Here is a 25716-nt window from a genome sequence, read left to right on the forward strand (position 1 = left end):
TGGTTCCTAATTCTCTGTCTTACCATTATATAATCTATCAGAAACCTTCTAGTATCTCCAGTGTTCTTCCATGTATACAACCTTCTTACATGTTTCTTGGGGGACTATTTTACCTCTGGAATATTTTACCCAAGAGGATGCCATCATCATTTAACCATACAGTAAAGCTGCATGCCCTCGGAAAGAATTACGGCTGTAGTTTCCCCTTGCCTTCAGCCGTTCGCAGTACCAGCACAGCAAGGCCGTTTTGGTTAGTGTTGCAAGGCCAGATCAGTCAATCATCCAGACTGTGGCCCCTGCATCTACCGAAAAGGCTGCTGCCCCTCTTCAGGAACCACACGTTTGTCTGGACTCTCAACAGATACCCCTCCGTTGTGGTTGCACCTACGGTACGGCCATCTGTATCGCTGAGGCACGCAAGCCTCCCCACCAACGGCAGGGTCCATGGTTCATTCGGGTGGGATCGTACAATCAGTATAGCCATGGTGGTTCTTGTTGTAGGAGCATGGGTACGTCCGTTGAATTTTAGCTTTTAAAGCTAGCTCGTGGCACGACCTGATTAGAGACAGTGAGTCTCACTGTTTTTAAAGGTACGTGTTGCCACTCGTCAGTCTGAACAGACGTGGACTAAGGTATTTTCTACCTAATTCTCTTTCGCAATTTTGTTCGGTTAGCTGCTAGGAGAATTACACTACTGGCCATTAACATTGCTACACCAAGAAGAAATGAAGATGATAAACAGGTATTCACTGGACAAATATACTATACTAGAACTGACATCTGATTACATTTTCACGCAATTTGGGTGCACAGATCCTGAGAAATAAATACCCAGGCCGAACGCGGTGGCCAAGCGGTTCTAGGCGCTTCAGTCCGGAACCGCGAGACTGCTACGGTCGCAGGTTCGAATCCTGCCTCGGCATGGATGTGTGTGATATCCTTAGGTTAGTTAGGTTTAAGTAGTTCAAGTTCTAGGGGACTAATGACCTCAGATGTTAAGTCCCATAGTGCTCAGAGACATTTGAACTATTTTTCAATACCCAGAACAACCACCTCTGGCCGTAATAACGGCCTTGATACGCCTGGGCATTGAGCCAAACAGAGCTTGGATGGCGTGTACAGGTACAGCTGCCCATGCAGCTTCAACACGATACCACAGTTCATCAAGAGTAATGACTGGCGTATTGGGACGAGTCAGTTGCTCGGCCACCATTGACCAGACGTTTTCAGTTGGTGAGAGATCTGGAGAATGTGCTGGCCACGACAGCGATCGAACATTTTCTGTATCCAGAAAGGTCCGTACAGGACCTGCAACACCCGGGCGTGCATTATCCTGCTGAAATTTTGGGTTTCGCTGGGATCGAATGAAGGGTACAGCCACGGATCGTAACACATCTGAAATGTAACGTCCACTGTTCAAAGTGCCGTCAATGCGAACAAGAGGTGACAGAGACGTGTAACCAATGGCACCCCATACCATCACGCCGGGAAATACGCCAGTATGGCGATGACGAATACACGCTTCCAATGTGCGTTCACCGCGATGTCGCCAAACACGGATGCGACCATCAGGATGCTGTAAACAGAACCTGTATTCATGGGAAAAAATGACCTTTTGCCATTCGTGCACCCAGGTTCGTCGTTGAGTTTACCATTGCAGTCGCTCCTGTTTGTGAAGCAGTGTCAAGGGTAACCGCAGCCATGGTCTCTGAGCTGATAGTCCATGCTGCTGGAAAGGTCGTCGAACTGTTCGTGCAGATGGTAGTTGTCTTGCGAATGTCCCCATCTGTTGACTCAGGGATCGAGACGAGGCTGCACGATCCGTTACAACCATGCGGATAAGATGCCCGTCTTCTCGACTGCTAGTGATACGAGGCCGTTGCGATCCAGCACGGCGTTCCGTATTACCCTCCTGAACCTACTGATTCCATATTGTGCTAACAGTCATTGGATCTCGATCTACGCGAGCAGCAATGTCGCGATACGGTAACCGCAATCGCGATAGGCTACAATCCGACCTTTATCAAAGTCGGAAACGTCCTTACACGAGGCATTACAACAACGTTTCACCAGGCAACGCCGGTCAACTGCTGTTTGTGTATGAGAAATCGGTTGGAAACTTTCCTCATGTCAGCACGTTGTAGGTGTCGCCACCGGGCCAACCTTATGTGAATGCTCTGAAAAGCTAATCATTTGCATATCACAGCATCCTCTTCCTGTCGGTTAAATTTCGCGTCTGTAGCACGTCATCTTCGTGGTGTAGCAATTTTAAGGGCCAGTAGTGTGGTGACGATCAACTTCAAATTTAGCTTCCACCCGATTGGACGAAGAGTTTGGTGCTGCGGGGATTTGGGTGACGGTGACTCCCACAGAATCTGCGACGTCTTAGAAAGTGGTAAGACTAAGTTGAGTTGAGTAATATGTGCTACTTCTGAGCGCTCTTAGGGTCAGACATTTCGGTTGGGAAACCAGTCAGTCGTTTCCGTTTCGTAATGTTGGTAATACGCGCAGTAATTAAAGTGAATTTCACATGTGGTTTTTCGCATTTTTACTCAGCTTTGGATGAGTGACTGGATATTTCGTTTGCCACTCCGACTAAGTATTTCGTCATTGTGTTCTACAGAATTTCTTGAGCAGAATGAATGGCCACAAGCAATGTTTGACGGCAACCGTACGCAGCACTTAGGAATTATGGGTGAACCTATCTGCTGCTGTGTTTCCTCCACTGCTATACTGAGTGCTTGAAATTTTAGTATGTTCACAAAAGCAACCGTGTCCGACCCGTCCACTGGAGAAGTTATTTGCTGACAGACTTCTGTCCGTAGAATGTATTAAGAAATGAAACACCGTAAAGAGACATAGTTTTAATGTAATTATTGTTTGATAAATGATTGCTAAACTGTGACTAGAGAATACCTCAGATTAATAAATGTTCTTTCACGGTGTATGATTTGCTAGTCTTTTCACCTCCGTGCCTCCATCACATGTGACTGATATAATTGGCTGTCCTTACTTGAGAGATTTTTTTGCAGATCATCAATGAAATTCATTCTCTGATTAGTTGTACTGAATTCATTTAGTCAGATTCTGTTGGGAATTTTCAGATAGATCACAGGATCAGATATCATCATGTTTTCTTGCTGAATTCAAGCGGCGTTGCACTCAGTGGAATTTACTAGCAGATCATCACCGCCTACTCTTGACAGTGAGCATAACAGGTCCACCAAGTCCATCTGTTATGGTGAAAGGTGAATCTCACATTCTAAACAATTCTAACGTTTTAAATTAAGGTTAGATCCAATGAAAAAAGCATTGAAAACACTAGTGGGCGTCTATTAAAGTAACTGAAGAAATAATAAGCTAAAAAAATACTCGCTATATCGATTCTTAAGTGCTGCTGGCAGACTGGAACTTTTTACAGCGAGGACCAATGGGGATGGTATAGTAAATTTGGTGGTGAGTATCGTGATTCGTCACGGTTTCGTTTAGCAAGTGCGAGGGCATCACGAAGATGGCTACACGGAGACGCTTACGTAACTTTAGTGGCAGAAGCTACTAGACAGCCATTGTACACAGTGAGACGGATGATGGTGAAAATTCTGAAAGCACACACAGCAATCTGAGTCAAGGCGCAAATGACATTTCATGAAGTGCTTACGACAGTAAAATTTGACAATTTGGATCTCATGCAGAGACTAAGTGACAGTATGTCTTCCGTATAGCATTCACAAATGAAACAGGTGAAACTAATCAGCTGGAACTTGGTAACTGTATTTGATAAAACCTTTTACTTAGGATTGTTGCTTATCATCATTACCGAATTTCTTGCACATCTTAGCAGTAGCATGAACTATTATTTTAATGTTTCAACAAGAATACAGTGTCTCAATGTATTACTAGCAACGTGAAGGCAAGTACACTAAATTTCGATTACAGTGTGGCACATGTGTTCTGATCTAGTATATCCTTTGCTACCCCACTTCTGAATATGTGCACTAATACGGAAGTTACCTTAGATGTGCATGGCGCCAATTGCTCTAAACTGAATCAGACTGTGTGATAAATAAAATTAAAGACAAAGAAAGATAGAAGTAATAAGCAGAATGGTGTCCTCATCAATTAATCACAACGCAGTGGCTGATAATCATGTACTGGAACGATGCTGTGTTACATTACAAAACCCATCTACTGAATTATATTAAAATGTTGCAGATGCCTCTTACTAAAATGAAACTATGAACTTCCCTTGCATTGTCATACACAATGAAAACTGATACAAATAAACAGTATTTCAGTTACAAATTTCTTCCTTGATTTTCCTACAAAATACTTTTAGCTAATAGTGGAGGCTGACAAACAATAAATAAGATTCTGAACACAAGTTCAACGATTCGCCCTGGATAACCAAACGTAGATTCTTTTGAACAAAATGAATTGACATTGCAATAAGTACACGGCTAACTCTCTTTGTGTTACCATTTTTCCACCTGTCTCTCTAAGAATCATCTCTAAATCATCCTTTATCCTCATTCACACGAAGGATCATCTCCAATAAAGTTGATAATCCGTTCAATACGCCCGCCATCAAAGTTCCTCACTCACCGACGACCCAATACCCTCTCCCTCAGCAGACCCTCTCCCTCTGTCGTCTGCTCTTACTACTCTGGTAACCAAAGAGTAAGATATCATTCTGCTGTTGTTGTCTTCAGTCCTGAGACTGGTTTGATGCAGCTCTCCATGCTACTCTATCCTGTGCAAGCTTCTTCATCTCCCAGTACTTACTGCAACCTACATCCTTCTGAATCTGCCATTTTTACCCTCCCCGCTGCCCTCCAATGCTAAATTTGTGATCCCCTATTGCCTCAGCACATGTCCTACCAACTGGTCCCTTCTTCTAGTCAAGTCGTGCCACAAACTCCTCTTCCCCCCCCCCCCCCCCCAATTCTACTCAATACCTCCTCATTAGTTATGTGATCTACCCATCTAAACTTCAGCATTCTTCTGTAGCACCACATTTCAAAAGCTTCTATTCTCTTCTTGTCCAAACTATTTATCGTCCATGTTTCACTTCCATAGATGGCTACACTCATTACGAATACTTTCAGAAACTGACACTTAAATCTATACCCGATGTTAACAAATTTCTCTTCTTCAGAAACGCTTTTCTTGCCATTGCCAGTCTATATTTTACATCCTCTCTACTTCGACCATCATCAGTTATTTTGTTCCCCAAATAGCAAAACTCCTTTACTACTTTAAGTGTCTCATTTTCTAATCTAATTCCCTCAGCATTACCAGACTTAATTTGACTACATTCCATTATCCTCGTTTTGCTTTTGTTGATGTTCATCTTATATCCTCCTTTCAAGACACTGTCCATTTCCGTTCAACTGCTCTTCCAAGTCCTTTGCTGTCTCTGACAGAATTACAATGTCATTGGCGAACCTCAAAGTTTTTATTTCTTCTCCATGGATTTTAATACCTTCACCAAATTTTTGTGTCCTTTACTACTTGCTCAATATACAGATTGAATAACATCGGGGAGAGGCTACAACCCTGTCTCACTCCCTTCCCAACCACTGCTTCCCTTTCGTGCCCCTCGACTCTTATATCTGCCATCTGGTTTCAGTACAAATTGTAAATAGCCTTTCTCAACCTGTATTTTACCCCTGCTACCTTTAGAATTCGTAAGAGAGTATTCCAGCCAACATTGTGAAAAGCTTTCCCTAAGTCTACAAATGCTAGAAACGTAGGTTTGCCTGATCTTCCCCGAGGTCGGCTTCTACCAGTTTTTCCATTCGTCTGTAAAGAATTCACGCTAGTATTTTGCAGCTGTGACTTATTAAACTGATAGTTCGGTAATTTTCACATCTGTCAACACCTGCTTTCTTTGGGATGGGATTTATCATATTCTTCTTGAAGTCTGAGGGTATTTCGCCTGTCTCATACATCTTGCTCACCAGATGGTAGCATTTTGGTTAGTGTTACAAGACCAGATCAGTCAATCATCCAGACTGGTGCCCCTGCAACTACTGAAAAGACTGCTGCCCCTCTTCAGGAACCACACGTTTGTCTGGGCTCTCAACAGATACCCCTCCATTGTGGTTGCACCTACGGTACGGCCATCTGTATCGCTGAGGCACGCAAGCCTCCCCAGCAACGACATGGTCCATGGTGCATGGGGGGAAGATATCATTCATGTATTTATAAATAATAGGGCACAGCCATCAGTCGTCGTTTTTTGCAGGTTTTATTTGGCACATCCAGATTTCGGTTAGTGCCTACCCATTATCAGTGCACTATTTTTTAGTCCCAATTCATGTCAGTTCCCTGTTGTTCGGGTGTCCCGTCTCCGACGATGGTCCGGTTGAAGGCATATGCGACACTCATCGGTGAAGAGCACGTGACGCCAATCCTGAGCGGTCCATTCGGTATGTCGTTGGGCCCATCTGTACCGCGCTGCATGGTGTCGTGATTGCAAGTTTGGACCTCGCCACAGACGTCGGGAGAGAAGTTGCGCATCATGCAGCCAATTGCGCACAGTTTGAGTCGTAACACGGCTTCTTGTGGCTGCACGAAAAGCATTATTCAATTTGGTGGCGTTGCTGTCAGGGTTCCTCGAGCCGTAATTCCTAGGTAGCAGTCATCCACTGCAGTAGTAGCCCATAGGCGGCCTGGGCGAGGCATGTCATCGACAGTTTCTGTCTCTCTGTATCTCCTCCATGTCCGAACAACATCGCTTTGGTTCACTCCGAGACGCCTGGGCTTTTCCCTTGTGGAGAGCCCTTCCTGGCAGAAAGTAACTATGCAGACGCGATCGAGCCGCGGTATTGACCGTCTAGACAAGGTTGAACTGCAGAAAACACGAGCCGTGTACCTCCTTGCTGGTGGACTGACTGGAACTGATCGGACACCCTCCGTCTAATAGGAGCTGTTCATGCATTGTTGTTTACATCTGTGGGACGGTTTAGTGAAATATGTCAACAGTCATAGGGGCTGTGTCTGTGATACACTATCCACAGTCAATGTCTGTGTTCAGGAGTTCTGGGAACCGCGGTGAAGCAAAACTTTTTAGAATGTGCATATACTCCAGAGCTGCCACTGGTCTCAGTACATGTGTTTAGGTGAGTAGAATGTCCACAAATGACAACCACCGTATGTGTACCTCACTGGAGAACACTGAAACACCGAAACTCACATCCTTCTACGGAGTCACCTGATGGTGTTACGCATAACACAGACTGTAGATGGGGAATGACTGCATATGTTGCATAAATCGAGAGCGGGTACCTCAAGCTATGCAATAAAGTCTCGGTGTAACTTATTACTATGTTTACGACGTTGCTCATCGAACCACATACGTTATCTCGCATTTATAGCTGCTTCTCTCACTCAGTTAATGATAAAAATTCAGAAATTCAGGGTCGCCACCAGCCCAAGCCCTTCCTAACCATTTAGAAAGAAACGGAGCTTGAAAATTATTAGTTTAATTACTTTAATAATTTGATTACAAGTACGCAGCCAGATAAATAGCACTCCTTGTCGTGCATGAAGCAACTTGATTAATTCAGGATTGGAAATCGGAGTCAGGCGGTAAGATCGACACCAAAGAATTTCTTTCACGTAGATTATTTATTGTAATTAAATATTTGGTTGCACATACCAACTACACATAACTGGTGCCTGACTAGAAATATTTAAGTAAGAATTTGTGAGAATGAAACAGAGCACAATTTAACAACAGCAAAAAGAAACAGAAGACGGGGGTGGGAAACAATTATACTATCATCTCCTTTGCATTAATACCATAAAAATATCTCAGTGAGATTTGCGTTACGATTGTACGTATGCACTATTCTGGACAGAGGTTTAACCAATACACGAGGCTGTGCGATAATTATTTAACATACTGCGTCCGCTGCTCGCAAACGGCCGAACTAGAGCACGTGGTGCATTACGGATCAACTGTTGTGCTGATTTGTAGAAAGCACACGAAAGAACAGATATTCTTACAGAAATTGTAGCTCATTAAGCAAGCAAACTGTTAAAAAAAACCTATTGCGGTGCCGTGGTGGACCAGAAGGGTCATTGATTACCAAAGGCGTGGCACAAAATCGACACACAATGACAAAAGCAACTTCCACAAAACATAAGATTAAAATCATTAAAAATCATACTCGCTTCACACGCTCCAGTTGAGCTGAAGTTCTTAAGTATTTCAACAGTTAAACATAACGAAGTCCTAACACAACCTGCTTTCTATCACCTGAAACCCCCTTTAAGAGCTACGATCCGTACTCACCAAGCGTTCACCGAAGAGTGCCCCTTTGTCTCACGAGATTACCTAGCTTCCCGTGCAGCGGAAGCTACCAGAGGGGTAGCCCTCCGTCACCAACCTCACACACAAAAACAGCCTTCGACACAGCCTTCGACTAAAATGGGTGAAACTCTCTGTTCAGGCATTGGAAACCTAAGTTGGTCATCCTGTGCTCTCCTTTGAACGAGAAACAACATCGTCTACTCCTAATGTTCAAATGTGTGTGAAATCTTATGGGACTTAACTGTTAAGGTCATCAGTCCCTAAGGTTACACACTACTTAACCTAAATTATCCTAAGGACAAACACACACACTCATGCCCGAGGGAGGACTCGAACCTCCGCAGGGACCAGCCGCACAGTCCATGACTGTAGCGCCCTAGACCGCTCGGCTAATCCCGCGAGACGTCTGCTCCTAGCAGACGTTGACCAATTCAGCGATTTCCACAAAACAAAACCGAAACCCACCTTAAAACACACATATAATAATCAATAAGCCTTATTTGAGTGCTCAGTCTTTCTGGAAGAGTTCATGAATTGAGCTAAGATCAGATAGTAACATGAATAGGTTGTACCGAATTCGACAAGCGTCTTATTAAACGACTTCACAGAGACGTTTCAACGCTACCGCTTCTATCAAAATAAATTTAATATACCAGACGTTGATACACGTCTTGCCATAACTCCTTTGAGCAGTGTATATAAGATTGTCTGTTGTGCACTTCGCTGTCGATTAAATAATGTGTTTCAGAATGGTGGAATGTTTCACATGTGCGCAGGTGAGCAGTGGGTGTCGAAGCCTTTCTGCGTGAACGTGCACCTGTCGAACAAGGCGATGATGTCGTACCGGATGGTGCTGTTCCTGGTGCAGTACCTCATCCCGCTGTGCGTCATCACGTACGTGTACGCGCGCATGGCGCTACGCCTCTGGGGCTCCAAGGCGCCGGGCAACGCGCAGGATCTGAGAGACGCCACGCTGATGAAGAACAAGAAGCGGGTGAGTAAAGCTCGGCGAACCTGGTTCCACATTCTCTCCATCCTGCCTAGCACAAGCTGAATGTGTACAGGCATGAAAGGCGTAGCAGAGCTAGAATAGAGCAAAATTTTTCCGAAGAACCGTAATTCTGAAATACGCCGCTGTGGAGCTACATGAAATCAGCACCCAGCGCTCTGAAGATAATCTTGCGAGCGAACGTGTTTGCCTGACTCTAGGGGCGCCTCTTAGGCACACTAAGCTACTATTCTGTTGTATGTCCATCCTTTTAGCAGGAGGTCTCTTGGACTACGGCCGTTTACTATCGTGACAAAAAATAAAAACATCTACAGCCTTCCTTATGATTTTGTGGTAGCGACAAAATAAAATAAAATCATAGGTACGGCTGTAGGTGTTCTTACTTTTTGTCACGGAAGCTACTATACTGTCCTACATCTACATTTATACTCCTCAAGCCACCCAACGGTGTGTGGCGGAGGGCACTTTACGTGCCAATGTCATTGCCTCCCTTTCCTGTTCCAGTCGCGTATGGTTCGCGGGAAGAACGAGTGCCGGAAAGCTTCCGTGAGCGCTCGAATCTGTCTAATTTTACACTCGTGACCTCCTCTGGAGGTATAAGAAGGGGGAAGCAATAGATTCGATACCTCATCCAGAAACGGACCCTCTCGAAACCTGGACAGCAAGCTACACCGCGATGCAGAGCGCCTCTCTTGCAGAGTCTGCCACTTGAGTTTGCTAAACATTTCCGTAACGCTATCACGCTTACCAAATAACCCTGTGACGAAACGCGCTGCTCTTCTTTGGACTTTCTTTATATCCTCTGTCAACCCGACCTGGTACGGATCCGACACTGATGAGCAATAGTCAAGTATAGGTCGAACGAGTGTTTTGTAAGCCACCTCCTTTGTTGATGGATTACAGTTTTTCTAAGGACTGTCTCAATGAATCTCAACCTGGCACCCGCCTTACCAACAATTAATTTTATATCATCATTCCACTTCAAATCGTTCCGTACGCATACTCCCAGATATTTAACAGAAGTAACTGCTACCAGTGTTTGTTCTGCTGTCATATAATCATACAATAAAGGATCCTTCTTTCTATGTATTCGCAATACGTTACATTTGCCTATTTTAAGGGTCAGTTGCCACTGCTCTTTCGACGATGTGAAATTTGTAGCCGCATTTGAGGAATGGAGGGAGGACTTACGGTCATTTGCTGTATACATTCAGCCTGAGCAAAAAGAGAAAAAAGGCACCACCATAATCAGCGTGATTCACTTCACATTCATAGCGGTAAAAATTGTCAAAAATCAGACCGTGATTAAATTTAGCATGGCTAGTAACCTATTTAGTGTTCTGCATCTCAATCGGTAAAAACGAAACCCTTAAGGGATCAGTCTGTCTTTCTGTCTGTCCGACTGTACAGAATCTGTCAGGAACGGGGAGATATATGAAGCTGAGACCAGAGACATATGTTAAGGTGTACAGTCCCTTGGCGATGTAAGAAACTGAAGCATCTAAGTCAGTGTAATCAAAAGGTACCGCAATTTGTGTTACATGTTATGATGCAAACTCACTAATCAAAACCTACAGGGCACCTCCGGGTAACCTACACTACTGGCCATTAAAATTGCTACACCACGAAGATAAAGTACTACAGACGCGAAATTTAACCAACAGGAATAAGATGTTGTGATTTGCAAATGATTAGCTTTTCAGACCATTCACACAAGTCTGGCGCCGGTAGCGACAACTACAACATGCTGACATGAGGAAAGTTTCCAACCGATTTCTCATACACAAACAGCAGTTGACCAGCGTTGCCAGGTGAAACGTTGTTGTGATGCCTCGTGTAAGGAGCAGAAATGGGTACCATCATCAGGTTTCCGACTTTGATAAAGGTCGCATTGTAGCCTATCGCGGTTGCAGTTTATCGTATCGCGACATTGCTGCTCGCGTTGGTCGAGATCCAATGACTGTTAGCAGAATATGGAATCGGTGGGTTCAGGAGAGTAATACAAAAAGCAGTGCTGCATCTCAACGGCCTCGTATCACTAGCAGTCGAGATGACAGGCATCTTATCCGCATGGCTGTAACGGATCGTGCAGCCACCTCCCGTTCCCTGAGTCAACAGATGGGGACGTTTGCAAGACAACGACCATATGTACGAACAGTTCGACGACGTCTGCAGCAGCATGGACTATCAGCTCGGAGACTGTTGTTGCCGTTACCCTTGGCGCCGCATCACAGACAGGAGGGCCTGCGACGGTGTACTCAATGACGAACCTGGGTGCACGAATGGCAAAACTTCCTTTTTCGGATGAATCCAGGTTCTGTTTACAGCATCATGACGGTCGCATCCGTGTTTGGCGACATCGTGGTGAACGCACATTGGAAGCGTGTATTCGTCATCGCCATACTGGAGTATCACCCGGCGTCATGGGGTGCCATTGGTTACACGTGTCGGACACCTCTTGTTCGCATTGATGGCACTTTGAATAGTGGACGTTACATTTCAGATGTGTTACGACCCGTGGCTCTTCCCTTCATCTGATCCCTGCGAAACCCTACATTTCAGCAGGATAACGCACAACCGCATGTTGCAGCTCCTGTACGGGTTCTGTCTGGATACAGAAAATGTTCGACAGCTGCCCTGGCCAGCACATTTTCCAGATCTCTCACGAATTGAAAACGTCTGGTCAATGGTGGCCGAGCAACTGACTCGTCACAATACGCCAGTCACTTTTATTGATGTACTGTAGTATCGTGTTGAAGCTGCATGGGCAGCTGTACCTGTACGCGCCATCCAAGCTCATTTTGACTCAATCTCCAGGCGTATCAAGGCCGTTATTACGGCCAGAGGTGGTTGTTCTAGGTACTGATTTCTCAGGATCTATGCACCCAAATTGCGTGAAAATGTAATCACATGTCAGCTCTAGTAAAATATATTTGTCGAATGGATACCCGTTTATCATCTGCATTTCATCTTGGTGTAGCAGTTTTAATGTCCAGTAGTGTATAATCATAAAATTTGTGTAGTAGCCAAGTTTCACAGTACGACCAAAGAAAAAAATCCGAAAACTGTTAATCTATAATTACGTGACACGAAAAACAATTTTTTGTCGTACATTATCAGATTTTCTGTCTGTTATCCGTCCGTCCTTGACGGATAGATGTATTGACTTGATATTTATGTCACATGCTGATGTTTATAGTTCTTTGATGGTATAAAAATGTTATGTTTGGTTGATCTGGGAGGAGAGGACAAAACAGTGAAGTAATCCTGGCATTTGCCTGGAGCGATTTAGAGAACTTACGGAAAACCTAAATCAGGATGGCCACACGCGGGTTTGAATCGTCGTCTTCCTGAATGCAAGCCCAGTGTGCTAACCACTGCGCCACCTCGCTCGGTACGTTATGTTTCTAAGTCAATGGCCCGGGTTCCCGGGTTCGATTCCCGGCGGGGTCAGGGATTTTCTCTGCATCGTGATGGCTGGGTGTTGTGTGACGTCCTTAGGTTAGTTAGGTTTAAGTAGTTCTAAGTTCTAGGGGACTGATGACCATCGATGTTAAGTGCCATAGTGCTCAGAGCCATTTGAACCATTCTAAGTCAATGTAATCAAAAGACACGGCCATTTATGTCACATATTTCGATACTCGCAGACTCACTCATTAAAACCTATAGGGTAATTTCTCTTGGTGTAGAATAATGAAATATGGCAACGAGGAAGGTTTCACAGCACAGATAAAAAAGTCCCGCCTGGCTAGCTGCTCGGTCTAACGCGCTGCTTCCCCAGCGGGAAGTTGCGCCGGTCCCTGTCACGAATTCTCCCTGCGGATTACTGTCGAGGTCCGGTGAGCCGGCCAGCCTGTGGATGGTTTTTCATCTGCCTCGGCTAATGCGGGCTGGTTCCCCTTATTCTGTCTCAGTTACACATGATGGCGATTGCTGCGCAAGCACTGTCTCCAAGTACGCGTACATCATAATTGTGTACAAAAAATGGAATAGGATGTAAGTGCCACAAACTAAAATTTTCAGTATCCAAATAAATGTGTCTTAAATATTGGATGATTATATTAATTATTTTCATAATAATATGAAAAAATGTGTATATCATAATACCTCTACAAACAATGAAAACAGTTTCTTTTATGAATATGTATACAGGGAACAACACGTATACGGAAAAAGAAGTGCCATCTTTCGTTTTCTGGAAAACGCTGTAAGTGCCTTGCTGAACTTGTCAAAAGGAAGTAAGTGAATGGTTTATGTTAAAAATATGGTAAGTCCGTTCAAGTTTTTAGAACGTTTAAAAACAATTTTACTCTTTCAATGCTAAGCGAGTGTAAGAAAGGTATAAAATGAAGTTTTGGGTGGTTTTTTTGAAGCAAAGGTGTTTGTCTTCAGTTTATTCCGCTTCTTCTTTCATCGGTAAATTTAAGCCATTTCAAAACCAAAAAATGAACCAGATGTCTGAATTTATTTTGTGTGTCTCAGCTATGTACATAATATTTGGATTTTTTATTCACTTTCGAAATTCGTTCTGATACAGTTGATCGTTTTTGACTAAATCAATTTTATTTTACAAACACGTTTATATACGAGAAATCGAATGCAAAGTTATCTGCATTTAGTAATCGAAATAAACTTACAGTACTGTACTTCTTTCCTCCAAGCAGTTCTGTTCGTCATCGTCTTCCTATACCTCCATGTTGCCGGGCTCTTCATCTTTGTTCTCCAACAGGGCTTTGCAGAAGTCCTTATTTCTCTACACAATCTATCATTCCCAAAACATCATTCTTCTTTCCCTGTGAGTTTTTGGATTTAAAGCGTATTTTTGGCAAGTCTTGAATATCCGGTACATTGTCAAGATTAGCATCTTTCTTTAAAACATCAACTTTTTTCCAGGTTACCATAACATCACATGATGGCACTTTCACTGTGCTAGGATTCTTGTGGGGAAAAACGAAAGTGGGAAATTTTACTTATAGCCAGATATTTTGTATTTGAGTAGTATTCAGCAAGGTCTTTACAATCTATGAAGTCATCAGTATTCATAGATACTACAGTAAAAGGTGGTGTCAATTTTGCACTTCCAACTAACGCTTCTAGATCTTTAGGTGTTGGCGCTTTCTCAGCTTTGCGTTTTTTGTCAATCACCCCAAAATCACGGCCACAGCTCATGTAGGTGTGTGCACTTACTAGATCTTTCACATCAGTTGAACGATAAATTCCTTTGTGGACTAAAAAGAAATAATAGACGTTAACATCATTTGGTTTTTGTTTTGTGCTCCACAATTATCGCACCACAACACAGGCCTTTTACGAGGAAAATGGCCTCCAGTAGAAGCAACTTTGGAAAAACAAGAAGCTATTTCTAATCGCCACGGCCTCAAATCCCTTCGTGACACTTACACATATATGCAGAGCCATTGTGTCCGACACGTATTCCTAGACTGTAGCAAGGTAGATAGATGTTTACAATAAAACATAGTGCTATGTGTAAGCATTGGAACAAACATAAATTGTTGTAGGTCCATGCATAAGGTTGTATAAGTAGCCGTTGGAAGTTGTGGAGATGTAATATCTTGTTTCATACACTTATGAGCCTTTTCCCATTTTCGGTGATGATACTCTTGCTGCTGGGCTTTTACTTCCTGTTTTCACTTTTCGCTGGACGTAGACTGCAACTTTGCCTACAAAAAGTCACACTTTTTACAGGCATCAACTGCAAAAGCTTTAAAGTTAGGTTTGGAAAATCTTGGTTGGTTGGGTTGATGGGGGAAGAGACCAGGCAGCGAGGTCATCGGTCTCATCGGATTAGGGAAGAATGGAGAACGATGTCGGCCGTGACTTTCATAGGAACCATCCCGGCATTTGCCTGGAGCGATGTAGGGAAATCACGGAAACCGTAAAGCAGGATGGCCGTACGCGGGAATGAACCGTCGTCCTCCCGAATGCGAGTCCAGTGTGCTAACCACTGCGCCACCTCGCTCGGCGGGGAAAATCTTGTTTAACACTTTCGCGTAAAAACTGTATGTAACATCACTTGCAGGATTTCGTTTTTTAAAAGCCACGCACATTCCGTGTTTATTTAGATCAGGTGACAAAAACTCATTCCTTGATTTTTTTCGGCTGTAGTGACTTTCTTATCTGGGGAATGAGTTTATATCTTACAAGATTCTATAAATTTAAACTTGTGTGCATTTGATGAAGGTCTTTTTCCTCTTTTGTTCTCAAAAACCAAGCAACCTGATTTCTTTTTTTGTTTGTAAATCAATCAATTTCCTTTCAGATATAGAAAAAATTTCTTTGAAGGTTTTTCTGCACACTTGTACATTTTTCCCTGTACCATAGGGGATATTATAAGCAAACGTACAAGTCCCTCTACTCTCTGCTGCACTTTCGTACGTCGCATGACGTTTGCGACCAATAGGTAAAATTTGAATATGATTCAACAAATATCTTACTTGGCTTTCTTCATCAACTTTATAAAACTCCAAAAACAATAGCTGTCTTTGTTCACTGCTTATGTTTTTACACATGCACTTACAGGAGCAGCTTTCCTGTTCTGCTGGTGGTTGTTTTGCAGGTATCTCTTTCTCACGACTGTTAATGTACGGCTGGCCCGTTTCTCTTGCTTCACGTCTCTTACGAACAATCACCTTCTTCCTAACAGGCTTTCCCATTTTATGGTTGTTACACTAAACAAACAAAGAACACTCTAAAGCACACACTTGAAACGACCGAAATCACTGCCGTGTCAACGTACTGTCACCAACTAAAGCAACTGTGTAGCTGAGGCACATATATCATGGCGGTGGCTCTTTCATCCCTTCCCATCTCAGCCCCACTGGCGCTTGCACAGTCCTGCTATCTTCGAACTGCTGTTCCTAGTAGGAATTTTTCTGGCACTTGCAACCTTTCTCGTTTCATTACGCTTGACTTACACAACCCCTTTCACTATAAAAGTATTTTTTTAATTTTTGGCAGTTACATCCTTTTCCATTTTTTGTACTAATTACTCTACCACGTAAACATCTGGGGTTACACTGTTCTGATATGAGACGTTCCTGGGGAGTGGGGAGGGGGGGGGGAGGGTGTTCACTGGGGGCTGAACCGCACAGTAACTGTGGATTCAATGTGGAGCGGCGGTGGGGTGAGTGGACTGCTGTGGCCTGTTGTGAGGTTGTCAACCACTGACGACTACGGCGGAGGCGTAGCCTCTCCGTCGTTTCTAGGTACCCGGTGCAATACAAAAGACATACACACAGGTAAAAAATCAAAAAGTTGTTCATTTATAACTGTATCACTCGAAAAAATTCTTTTGTCATTTGTTACACGAGTTCAGACTTGAAATTAGAACACTCCAAGTCTTAGAATCCATGTGACCGAGACCTCCCTGGTATCAATATCGATAACAGGCAAAAACTGCGGAGATTCTCGATTGTTGGAGTGAATGATATGTCGACGTACATACTTGAGTTCTTGCGGAAGCTTCAGTGCGTGAATCCTACTCGCACCTGGCCAGTTTTAGTCTGTACGTAAGGGTACGATGATATGTACATCTTCAAAGATATTGCTCCTGTTGGCCATTTATATTTACTACATGTCCACTTCTGAAGATACCAGAGAAACGTTTGGATTTTTCCGCTTCTGTAAACCGAAATAACAATTAATTATTTTAAATTTACAAGAGTACATTTCGAGAAAATATGTTTAAATGGCGAATTTTCAGTTAAGTGCTACCGATTCTTCATTTGTGCGCCCATACTATTCGTAGATGTCTTACGGATCCTGAGGGTATTTTCGTTCAGTCGTTGTAATGACAGAATTGTACTGTAAACGGTTGTACTTAATTAAAAATTCGTAACCGTTTTAAGCCACACATCACAGGTTATTACACACTAATACAGCAAACTGAAATGAAACAGATCAATTCGCTGGGATAAAATCAATGAAGCAGCAATGACGTGAAACGATTTCAGTGAAAACTTTTCATAAATGCTGAACCTGCACTGTGATGCATATGTAACTACCGAGATCGAATGATAGCTTTCCTAAAATTTTGATATAAAATATTCAGGACATGGTTAAATGGTACAAAAGTTATGTTTGAATAGTCAGAGGCCGAGTAGTTACCGCATGGTAAGACTGTTTTTTTTATTTATTTTTTTTAACTTCTGTACTTCTGATCACCGTGCATAAATATTGTTAGAAACTATACATAATTGCTGGACAATGCGCCATTCTAGATTTTAAACTCTAAGGGTCCTTAAGCGCTCTGCATTAATTTTGAGAATACACGTTGTTTCTGTCTCAGAGTATCAGATTTAAATCTTACATGTAATTGCCGTGATCTTGTCGAAGCAATTACCGGTATCTCAGCTGTTGTTTTAGGATGTCTAGTTCTGACCGTCGTGGCAGGCGGAAGTATACGCGAGAAAGTACGAAATTAAGAAGCTGTTAACATTTTAGAATCTTACACAAAGTGTAAGCTTCTCTCAACGTGTAGATTGTTGAAATACACTGCGTAGCAGTATTAAAGGATCACTTTTTTGAAACCCTGTAATTATTTTCCATTTCGAAGTATAAATTTGATATTTGGTTCAACGGTGTGTGCAACCTTTCTCTGTAATGACGCAAAAGGGTGGCGCAAAGGGAAGTCACCCTCGGGTCCGGCGACGCTTTAAATAGCAAGATGTCGACACATGCAAAAACACGCCAGAGACCATACTTTAATATGAGGTGCAAAGTGGGTTACTATCGTTAAATTGGCACCAAATTTCGCTAAAATCCTGCGCAATGCTACTGTACACATGTCACACTATGCGAACGTCGTCGCAGCCCCTCTTACTGCATTTTACACATTCTTTTGATGCCTTCGAAATGAAGGTTAGAACCATTAGAACCACAACGCCCATCGTTGAAATCGTGTGGTGTTCTTACGTGTGGCCGAGCAAAATATTTGAGACACACCGCCGATCAGAATAGACAGGAAAAGTCTTAAAGGCGGAGGTATAGTCGGCCGCTGTGGCCGAGCGGTTCTAGGCGCTTCAGTCTGGAATCGCGCTGCTGCTACGGTCGCTGGTTCGAATCCTGCTTCGGGCATGGCTGTGTGTGATGTCCTTAGGTTATTTAGGTTTAAGCAGTTCTAAGTCTAGGGGACTGATGACCTCAGAAGTTAAGTCCCGTAGTGCTTAGAGCCATTTGACCAATGTGCGGAGGTATAATGAATGCACGACGACTATATGCTAGTCACGCATCGAAAGAGCTGTAAGCCTGGGTGCCATGACATGCCATTTAAACAGTCCTGTCACGTTACTGTGACCACTGTCTAAGCTCAACGGGAACGTGCAACCACCACTCACAGACACCGTGGCATCACTAGCAGTGGAGGGTATATGAAGTGTCAGGGGGACGCAGAGACCAGTGCACTCATTGTCGTAATGGAGATACGTCCACAGAGTATGATCATTTTAAACTGTTCGCATGCCCCCGTCAAAGTATACCGTGCATGGCAAAGTGGAGCTACCCAAAACCGGTAATGAAGCAACTGTGATGCAGCACAGGCCATAGATGACAAGTGTGAACGACGAATTGGGTGAAGTATACGGTCGAGGAGACATGCAACTGTGGAGCAGCTGACCGCCCAGATGAACCAAGGGGCTACCAACAGGTTCTCCTCCTAGACCGTTCAACAAACGTTGCTACGTATGGGCATCTGCGTCAGATTCCAGATTCACGCACCTATTAAGTCACTGTTCATCGGCAATGATGGCTGAAATTTACACCCCAGTATCGCAACTGGACGTCCATTGAGTGGCGACAGGTGGTCTTCTCAGATGAATCATGTTTTATACTCCATCGGAAAAATGGTCGTTGGTGTGTACGGCGTGAAATGTTTGAAAGCAAACACCCTGAAATATTTATGGTCTGGGGAATATTTTCGTGGTTTTAACCGGGTTATGTCGTCATTCCGGAAGACGCAATGGATCAGCACAAGTACCCATCTATCCTCGGGGACAACGTCCACCGCTACACGCAATTTTATTTTTCCTCAGCACGATGACATCTTCCAACAGCGCAATGCAACTTCCCACACAGCTGGTAGTGTTGGTGCGTGGTCCGAAGAGCACCTGGATGAGTTTACCGTGCTACCCTGGACACCAAATCAAAAATCTGTGGGACCACCTCAAACGGTCTTTAACACCATGGATCCTCAACCGAGAAACCTAGTGCAGCTAGCCACTGCACTGGACTTGGAGTGGATCCACATCCCTGTCAGTACCTTTCAGAACCCCATCGACTCTCTACCTGCATGTCAGCACTTCATCTACATCTACGTAGTATATACTCTGATAGCCACCAATCGGTGTGTGGCGGAGGCCACAATTTGCGCCAAAGCCATATTCCCCCCCGTTCCACTCGCGGATCGCGCGAGGGAAAAACGACTGTCTGCACGCCTCAGTACGAGCTCTTATTTCCCTTATCTTTGAATGATATCTTTGAATTATGATCATTACGCTATTTGAAAGTGGCTAGTAATAATATATGCTGTACATCCTCGGTGAAGATTGGATTTCGGAATTTAGTGAGCATCCCCTTCCGTTTAGCGCATCGTCTGTCTGCAGGTGTGTCCCACTTCAAACTTTCTATGAAATTTGTAACGCTCTCGCGATGGCTAAATGTACCAGTCACGAATCTTGCCGCTCTTCTTTGGACCTTGCGATAGGTGCTTTTCGGGCTTTTGACAACTGATCGCATTGACGTGACTGGACCAGATAACGATATGCTGTGCGGCTGGTCCCGGCGGAGGTTCGAGTCCTCCCTCGGGCATGGGTGTGTGTGTTTGTCCTTAGGATAATTTAGGTTAAGTAGTGTGTAAGCTTAGGGACTGATGACCTTGGCAGTTAAGTCCCATAAGATTTCACACACATTTGAACATAACGATATTTAATGGGATTAACTGCCTTTCCTGATAACGTAATTCATGTGTGATTTTCGAATTTTTAATATAAATAAAATGTAGCCTTTTTTCCCGTCTGAGGGTTCTGAAAGGTAAGGTGGTCAGATCCGCAGTCGTACCCAAGAAAACTCAGCGCTGTTTGATACACACAAGGCTTAATGTTGATACCATTCTTAGTCCGACAGCATTCTCTCGAGGAGAAAGGTCATGTTCCTTGAGGTATTCTACTGTCGTTGGTGGAGGTAGAGATGAGCAGAGCCTATACGCCATCAGTTCTGCAGAAATTAATACTTCATTGTTGTCTGTAATGAGAAATGCCTCCTTTTAGGTGAAAATATGTGATTGATATCTTAAATGTGGGAAAAGTTGATGAGCAGACTAGTGGGATACCCTGCAGACACCGACGAAGAAATTAGCTTTCTTTGTACAAATTGATGTTTACGGAATATAACGACTGTATTAATTTATCGCTCTCATGTGACGGTCAAAAAAATAAATAAATATGTTCATTACAGTACAGTGACGTAAACACGACTCATGGATATTGTAAAACGATCTTGCGTTTGTTTGTGCGTCGCCCTGCAGTTTATCCACCCAGCCAACGCGTACAACAGAAGCTAGCCTAGTGTCTGCTATTTCTCTGTTTCGGAAAGCAACCTGCTGTTCCCTGCTCGAATGACGAACGCTGAGAGTGAATTTTACAGAAATGCCGACAATCAATACTGCCGTGATTGCGCATTTAATTACCTCTAGCCACAAGTGAAGCCGGAAGTGAATCCAGTTATTAATATTCAATGGTCCGGAAAAGCAGTTTTCATGACTGACCACCAGCAATGTGCAATATTTCTCACGCTTCCTCCTTTATAATCCTCATTCGATTTTCTTGCGTCAGATATCTAAGTCTTCATGGGCATTCCATGATTCACTTCCCACACATGCATGAGGTTTATTTTTATTACCTTCTTTAATGGTGAGCCTTGAAAAAGATGGTGGGAATGCTTTTTTTATTATTTATCGAAAAAGTATTTGGTTTAAATGTGTAAGTCACCTGCTCTTTGCAAAAGAAAAAAACGAAAAGGCTGATTTAGTTTAACTGAAAGTTAAAATGTTACTGAACAGCCTAGATGTGAGAGTTCAGTTAATGTGACTATGCTTGTCTGACCCAAAGAAAAGAGCATAAGTTATCTAAACTGCAGAGTTTAACTAGCGCCTTTTAATACTAAATCAATAATACTTGAATACTACAGTCACGGCAGATTCATGAAGCTGAAAGCAGAAAACTATGGAACTTGAAGACTGACTCCTGCTCATCGTGGTCGTTACTGTTAAACTTCGTAGGTATCAATTACGAAATTATAAAAATTTTAAACTTTCCACAAAAGTGTTTAAAACTTCCAAAATTTTCTACGTATTTTCTCAATCGCGTTTAACATCGAAAGTTAGTTACAAAGTGATCACAAGTTTCGGCAGCTTAGCTACTATCTTCAGATCAAATGTAGTACTATAAATGCACTCGCAGCGTACAAGATCGTTCCACCGTCCACAACATTCCTATTTTAAATCTCCAAGCAAAATGTGTACTACAGCCACGTTATTTATGACAGCAATTGAAAGAAAAAGCCTGTAGCGCGTCGAAAAAAAATTTTATACGTTGAAATAACCATTTAATTATTTCAGTTAAAGTCAGTAACTGCAAGCAGAGATTTACTGTGTAAGCTGTACTTGAAGTAGTAAAGGAAGCATAAAATACATTTGGACGAGTTACACAGTGTGACGATGTTGTATATATATATATTTCATGTTTTGCTGTTGACTTCAAGTACAGCTTGCATGGCAAATCTCTGCTTGTATTTACTGACTGTAAAGGAAATAATTACATGGACGCTTCACTGTGAAAAAATTGTCTCTGTACATGCTTTCTATTTCAATAGCTGCCATAGATAATGTGGCTGTACATATCACATTTTATCTAAAAAGTTAAATTATGAATGTTATCGACGATGCAACGGTCTTGTACACAGCGAGTGCATTTATAATACCACGTGCGTTACGAAACTGGTCATTACATTGTAAATAACTTTTTAATGTTACGTCCAGTTGAGACAATATAAAGAAATATTTTGAAAGTTTTAAAAATTTTTATAGGAAGATGTTAAAGCTAACAGTTTTAAAATTCATTATCTGCTTACCATCGCTTTCTCCTATCCTGACAATGTCAGATATACTCGGTAGGTATTTGTAACTTAAGCTCTTGTTATTCAAGATTTATGCTAGACAAGCCGAGCACCACAAAGGTAGAAGCAATGTAGTGCCCTCCAGTAAATATCTTCGGATTGAGTAAAGGCTTCGCTATTTAAAGATAGTTTCGTTAAAAAGGGATTTAATTCTTTATAACTGAACGGTGAGCACAGTCGAATTTGCAATGAGTCTTAATTCGAGCCTACAATCTATACGTGTATGTATAAATTCTTACACTCTCCAGCAGTCTTAAAAATGGTAAGTTTGCTCACGTTTTAAGACAACTTGCTTGTTTGAAACTTTTGCTATCATCTAAGAAAATTAACTTCCTTTTTTACTGTACAAACTTACGACGTAGCGTTTAAATAAACTTTTAGCCGTAGAAATTCAGTAATTTCTCTGTTTAAGAGAGGAAGTTAAACTCCGGACCCGACAAATTTTATACATTGTTCCTGGCGGTCGATAACATTCGGCTGACATTTATATCTAGTTAGATTCCATTGCTACATGAATCAACTTTATTATTGATATATGAATCACATTTGCTACTGAACATTTTGAAATTATGTGAGCCGTGTCAATCGCACAGCGTTACCGTCAATTACGCAATGCAGCTGAGCTATTATAGCTTATTACAACGTGCACTCCTGTTTTAAATCATTACAAAATGTCATTAGTTTTCATTGTCACGGGCTAACATCCTTACTTTCAACGCAGTTTCTGTTTATTCGTCAATACAAATCTCTACTTTTACACAAACAAAATACAAATAAGTGTACATTACAAAACTTAAAGCTTTCTTATTTTCCCCACTACTGTATTGGATAATACGTCATTAATACATGATACACCGAAGTAAACAAATACTTGCGTAAATCACCTGTATATGTGGCGCTCTACTAAGGTCTCAGAAGTTAATCTTTAACCAAATGTTACAGAGGAGTAAGCGAAACTATCAGGATAGATCATGAAGTCCAGTTCATACGTTCACACTATTTGTTGTGGGTACTGTTATGGATATGTTTGATGGAAACATGTATGGGTGTCACTGTCGAGAACAAATATGTGTGGTCTATTCATCAACTTAAACTGAAGACATCGTGGTCAGTCAAAGACAGGTACCTTCAGATTAACTTCTTACAAGTCGAAGAAAAACCGATTGACTGATAAACAACAAAGATTTGAGGGCTCTGCTAGCACTTGTTAAGCATGGCTAAAGTCGTATTTCTCCTAGGATCAGAGACATTAGAGGACGTCTGAATCGAATTAAGCTTAATTAATTAATCTGCTTGGCCATTCTACATTCTGCTGGACATTGTGAGTCACTTAGTGTGATTTACGGGTCCATTTTGAAATAATTTGATATTTGTGTTCTGACACTCCACTCCTTTTCACACTAATCAGACATCAGAAAGAAAAGAAGCTGTGAGTGCCTTAGCATCACTAGAATAAATTAATGGGGTAGGAGTGGACTCTAATTCTACGACTAAGCACATCGGTGTTTAGCTGTACAAATTTGGTTTATTTACTGTAATATTGTCAGTGAAGTACTGTTGTTTACACTGAGCGTGACATGAAAATTTCAGGACAAATGTCAGGATAATATATTACATCCTGATTAGCAGAAATAACACTGCACACAACAATATCAAATTTAAATAGAAGATCCTCTACAAGTCTTTTCTTACATCTAGACAGTAAAGCACTGTCTGAGTTGGCCAATATTATGTCAAATCATCCGATTCCAGGTTCTAAGTTTGTTACTGTGTAGGATGATAATCAAGTCTACAGAAGTTGGTTAGTTTTTGTGACAAGATATGCCTAAGATTAGCCAAGGTTGCTCGTTATCACAGTAGATGCAAGCTGGTGATCCAATATTTTTACGTCTCTGCCAGAGGCAATTTCCCTTTAGCCGCGGCGTGTTATCGGCTCTATGGCTGCCCTCACACACACATACACACTCACTGGTCATACCGGACTCGAGAGTCCATTACCGCAGCAACGTATTTTCGCCATCTGTCTCTGTCTTGGGCTATTTCCTTCCATTCACCTTCAATACCGAGGCTCCTCAAATCAGCCTTCACATCGTCCTCCCATCTACGCCTCGGTCTCCCCACAGGACGTTTTCCCTCTAGGTGCCCTACCAGTACTCTGCGCGCTGCCCTGCCCTCATCCATTCGAGCTACGTGACCCGCCCATCGCAGCCTACGTGATTTAATAATACTGATTATGTCAGGGCTTGAATAGAGTTCGTGAACCTCTTCGTTATGCACTTTTCGCCACTCTCCGCTAATGTCATCCCTTTTTGCTCCGAAAATTCTCCTCAAAATTTTGTTTTCAAACACTCGAAACGGCTTTTCGTTTTGCACAGTGAGAGACCAAGTCTCACACCCATACAGCATAACTGGTAGAATAATAGTTTTGTATATTCTAATCTATAAATTCCTAGACAATATCCTGATAAAAGTAATCTCTTGTTCAGTTCGGATTCAGTCTCATTTCTCGAAGTGATGTCCACGCCTAGATACTTAAATGTGTTCACTTTTTCAAATTGCATGTCTCCAACTCTTTAACATTTCCTGATCTACTGGTGTTGACATTCTAGTAGCAACCAGGTATTTAGTTTTGTCTTCACTTATCCTTAGACCTACATCTTCATTAGCCTTAATTAACGCATTCGCATTTGCTGTTACAGATCTTTTCCTATCGTTAATGATGTTTAGGTCATCTGCATACCCTAATATCTTAATATTTCCATTCAACTTCACACGCTCTGAATTATCTTCTGCCATTCGTACAATATATTCTAATACTAAATTAAAAAGTAGCGGAGACAGGGCATCTCCCTGCTTAAGTCCGTTGTTTATTACAAATTCTTCTGACTCCAATTTCCCCACGTGTACTCTACCTTTTGTGTTTTTCAAACTCGCTTCTGTAAGTCTAACATACGTATTTGGTATTCCAAGTTCCAAAAGAATTTTGTACAATTTTGATTGCAATACTGAATCATATGCTTTTGTAAAATCTATGAAAAGATTATGAACTGGTTTCTGCTCTCGCCCTTTGAAAATCCTATTAAAAGCTAATCAAAATCCTTACTGATTTTATCAGCTGAAACTGGCCAATGTTTGTCGTTAGGTGAGAAAACATGCACTCATCTCTAGTCTGGAAAAATGGTGATACACACGCACATAG

General features: G+C 42.4%; 1 protein-coding gene across 2 annotated transcripts in view; it reads left to right on the forward strand.

The window, feature by feature from the left end:
- Window positions 1-25716, forward strand: part of LOC124711808 (prolactin-releasing peptide receptor-like) — an 843619-nt gene that overhangs the window by 621433 nt on the left and 196470 nt on the right. For both annotated transcript variants that reach the window (XM_047242031.1, XM_047242032.1), the window contains one exon: window positions 9097-9314. In XM_047242031.1, coding sequence (XP_047097987.1) covers window positions 9097-9314 — 218 coding nt within the window. The remainder of the gene's footprint in view (window positions 1-9096; window positions 9315-25716) is intronic.

Source organism: Schistocerca piceifrons, chromosome 8 (assembly GCF_021461385.2).
Source record: "Schistocerca piceifrons isolate TAMUIC-IGC-003096 chromosome 8, iqSchPice1.1, whole genome shotgun sequence".
Classification (NCBI taxonomy): Eukaryota; Metazoa; Arthropoda; class Insecta; order Orthoptera; family Acrididae; genus Schistocerca; species Schistocerca piceifrons.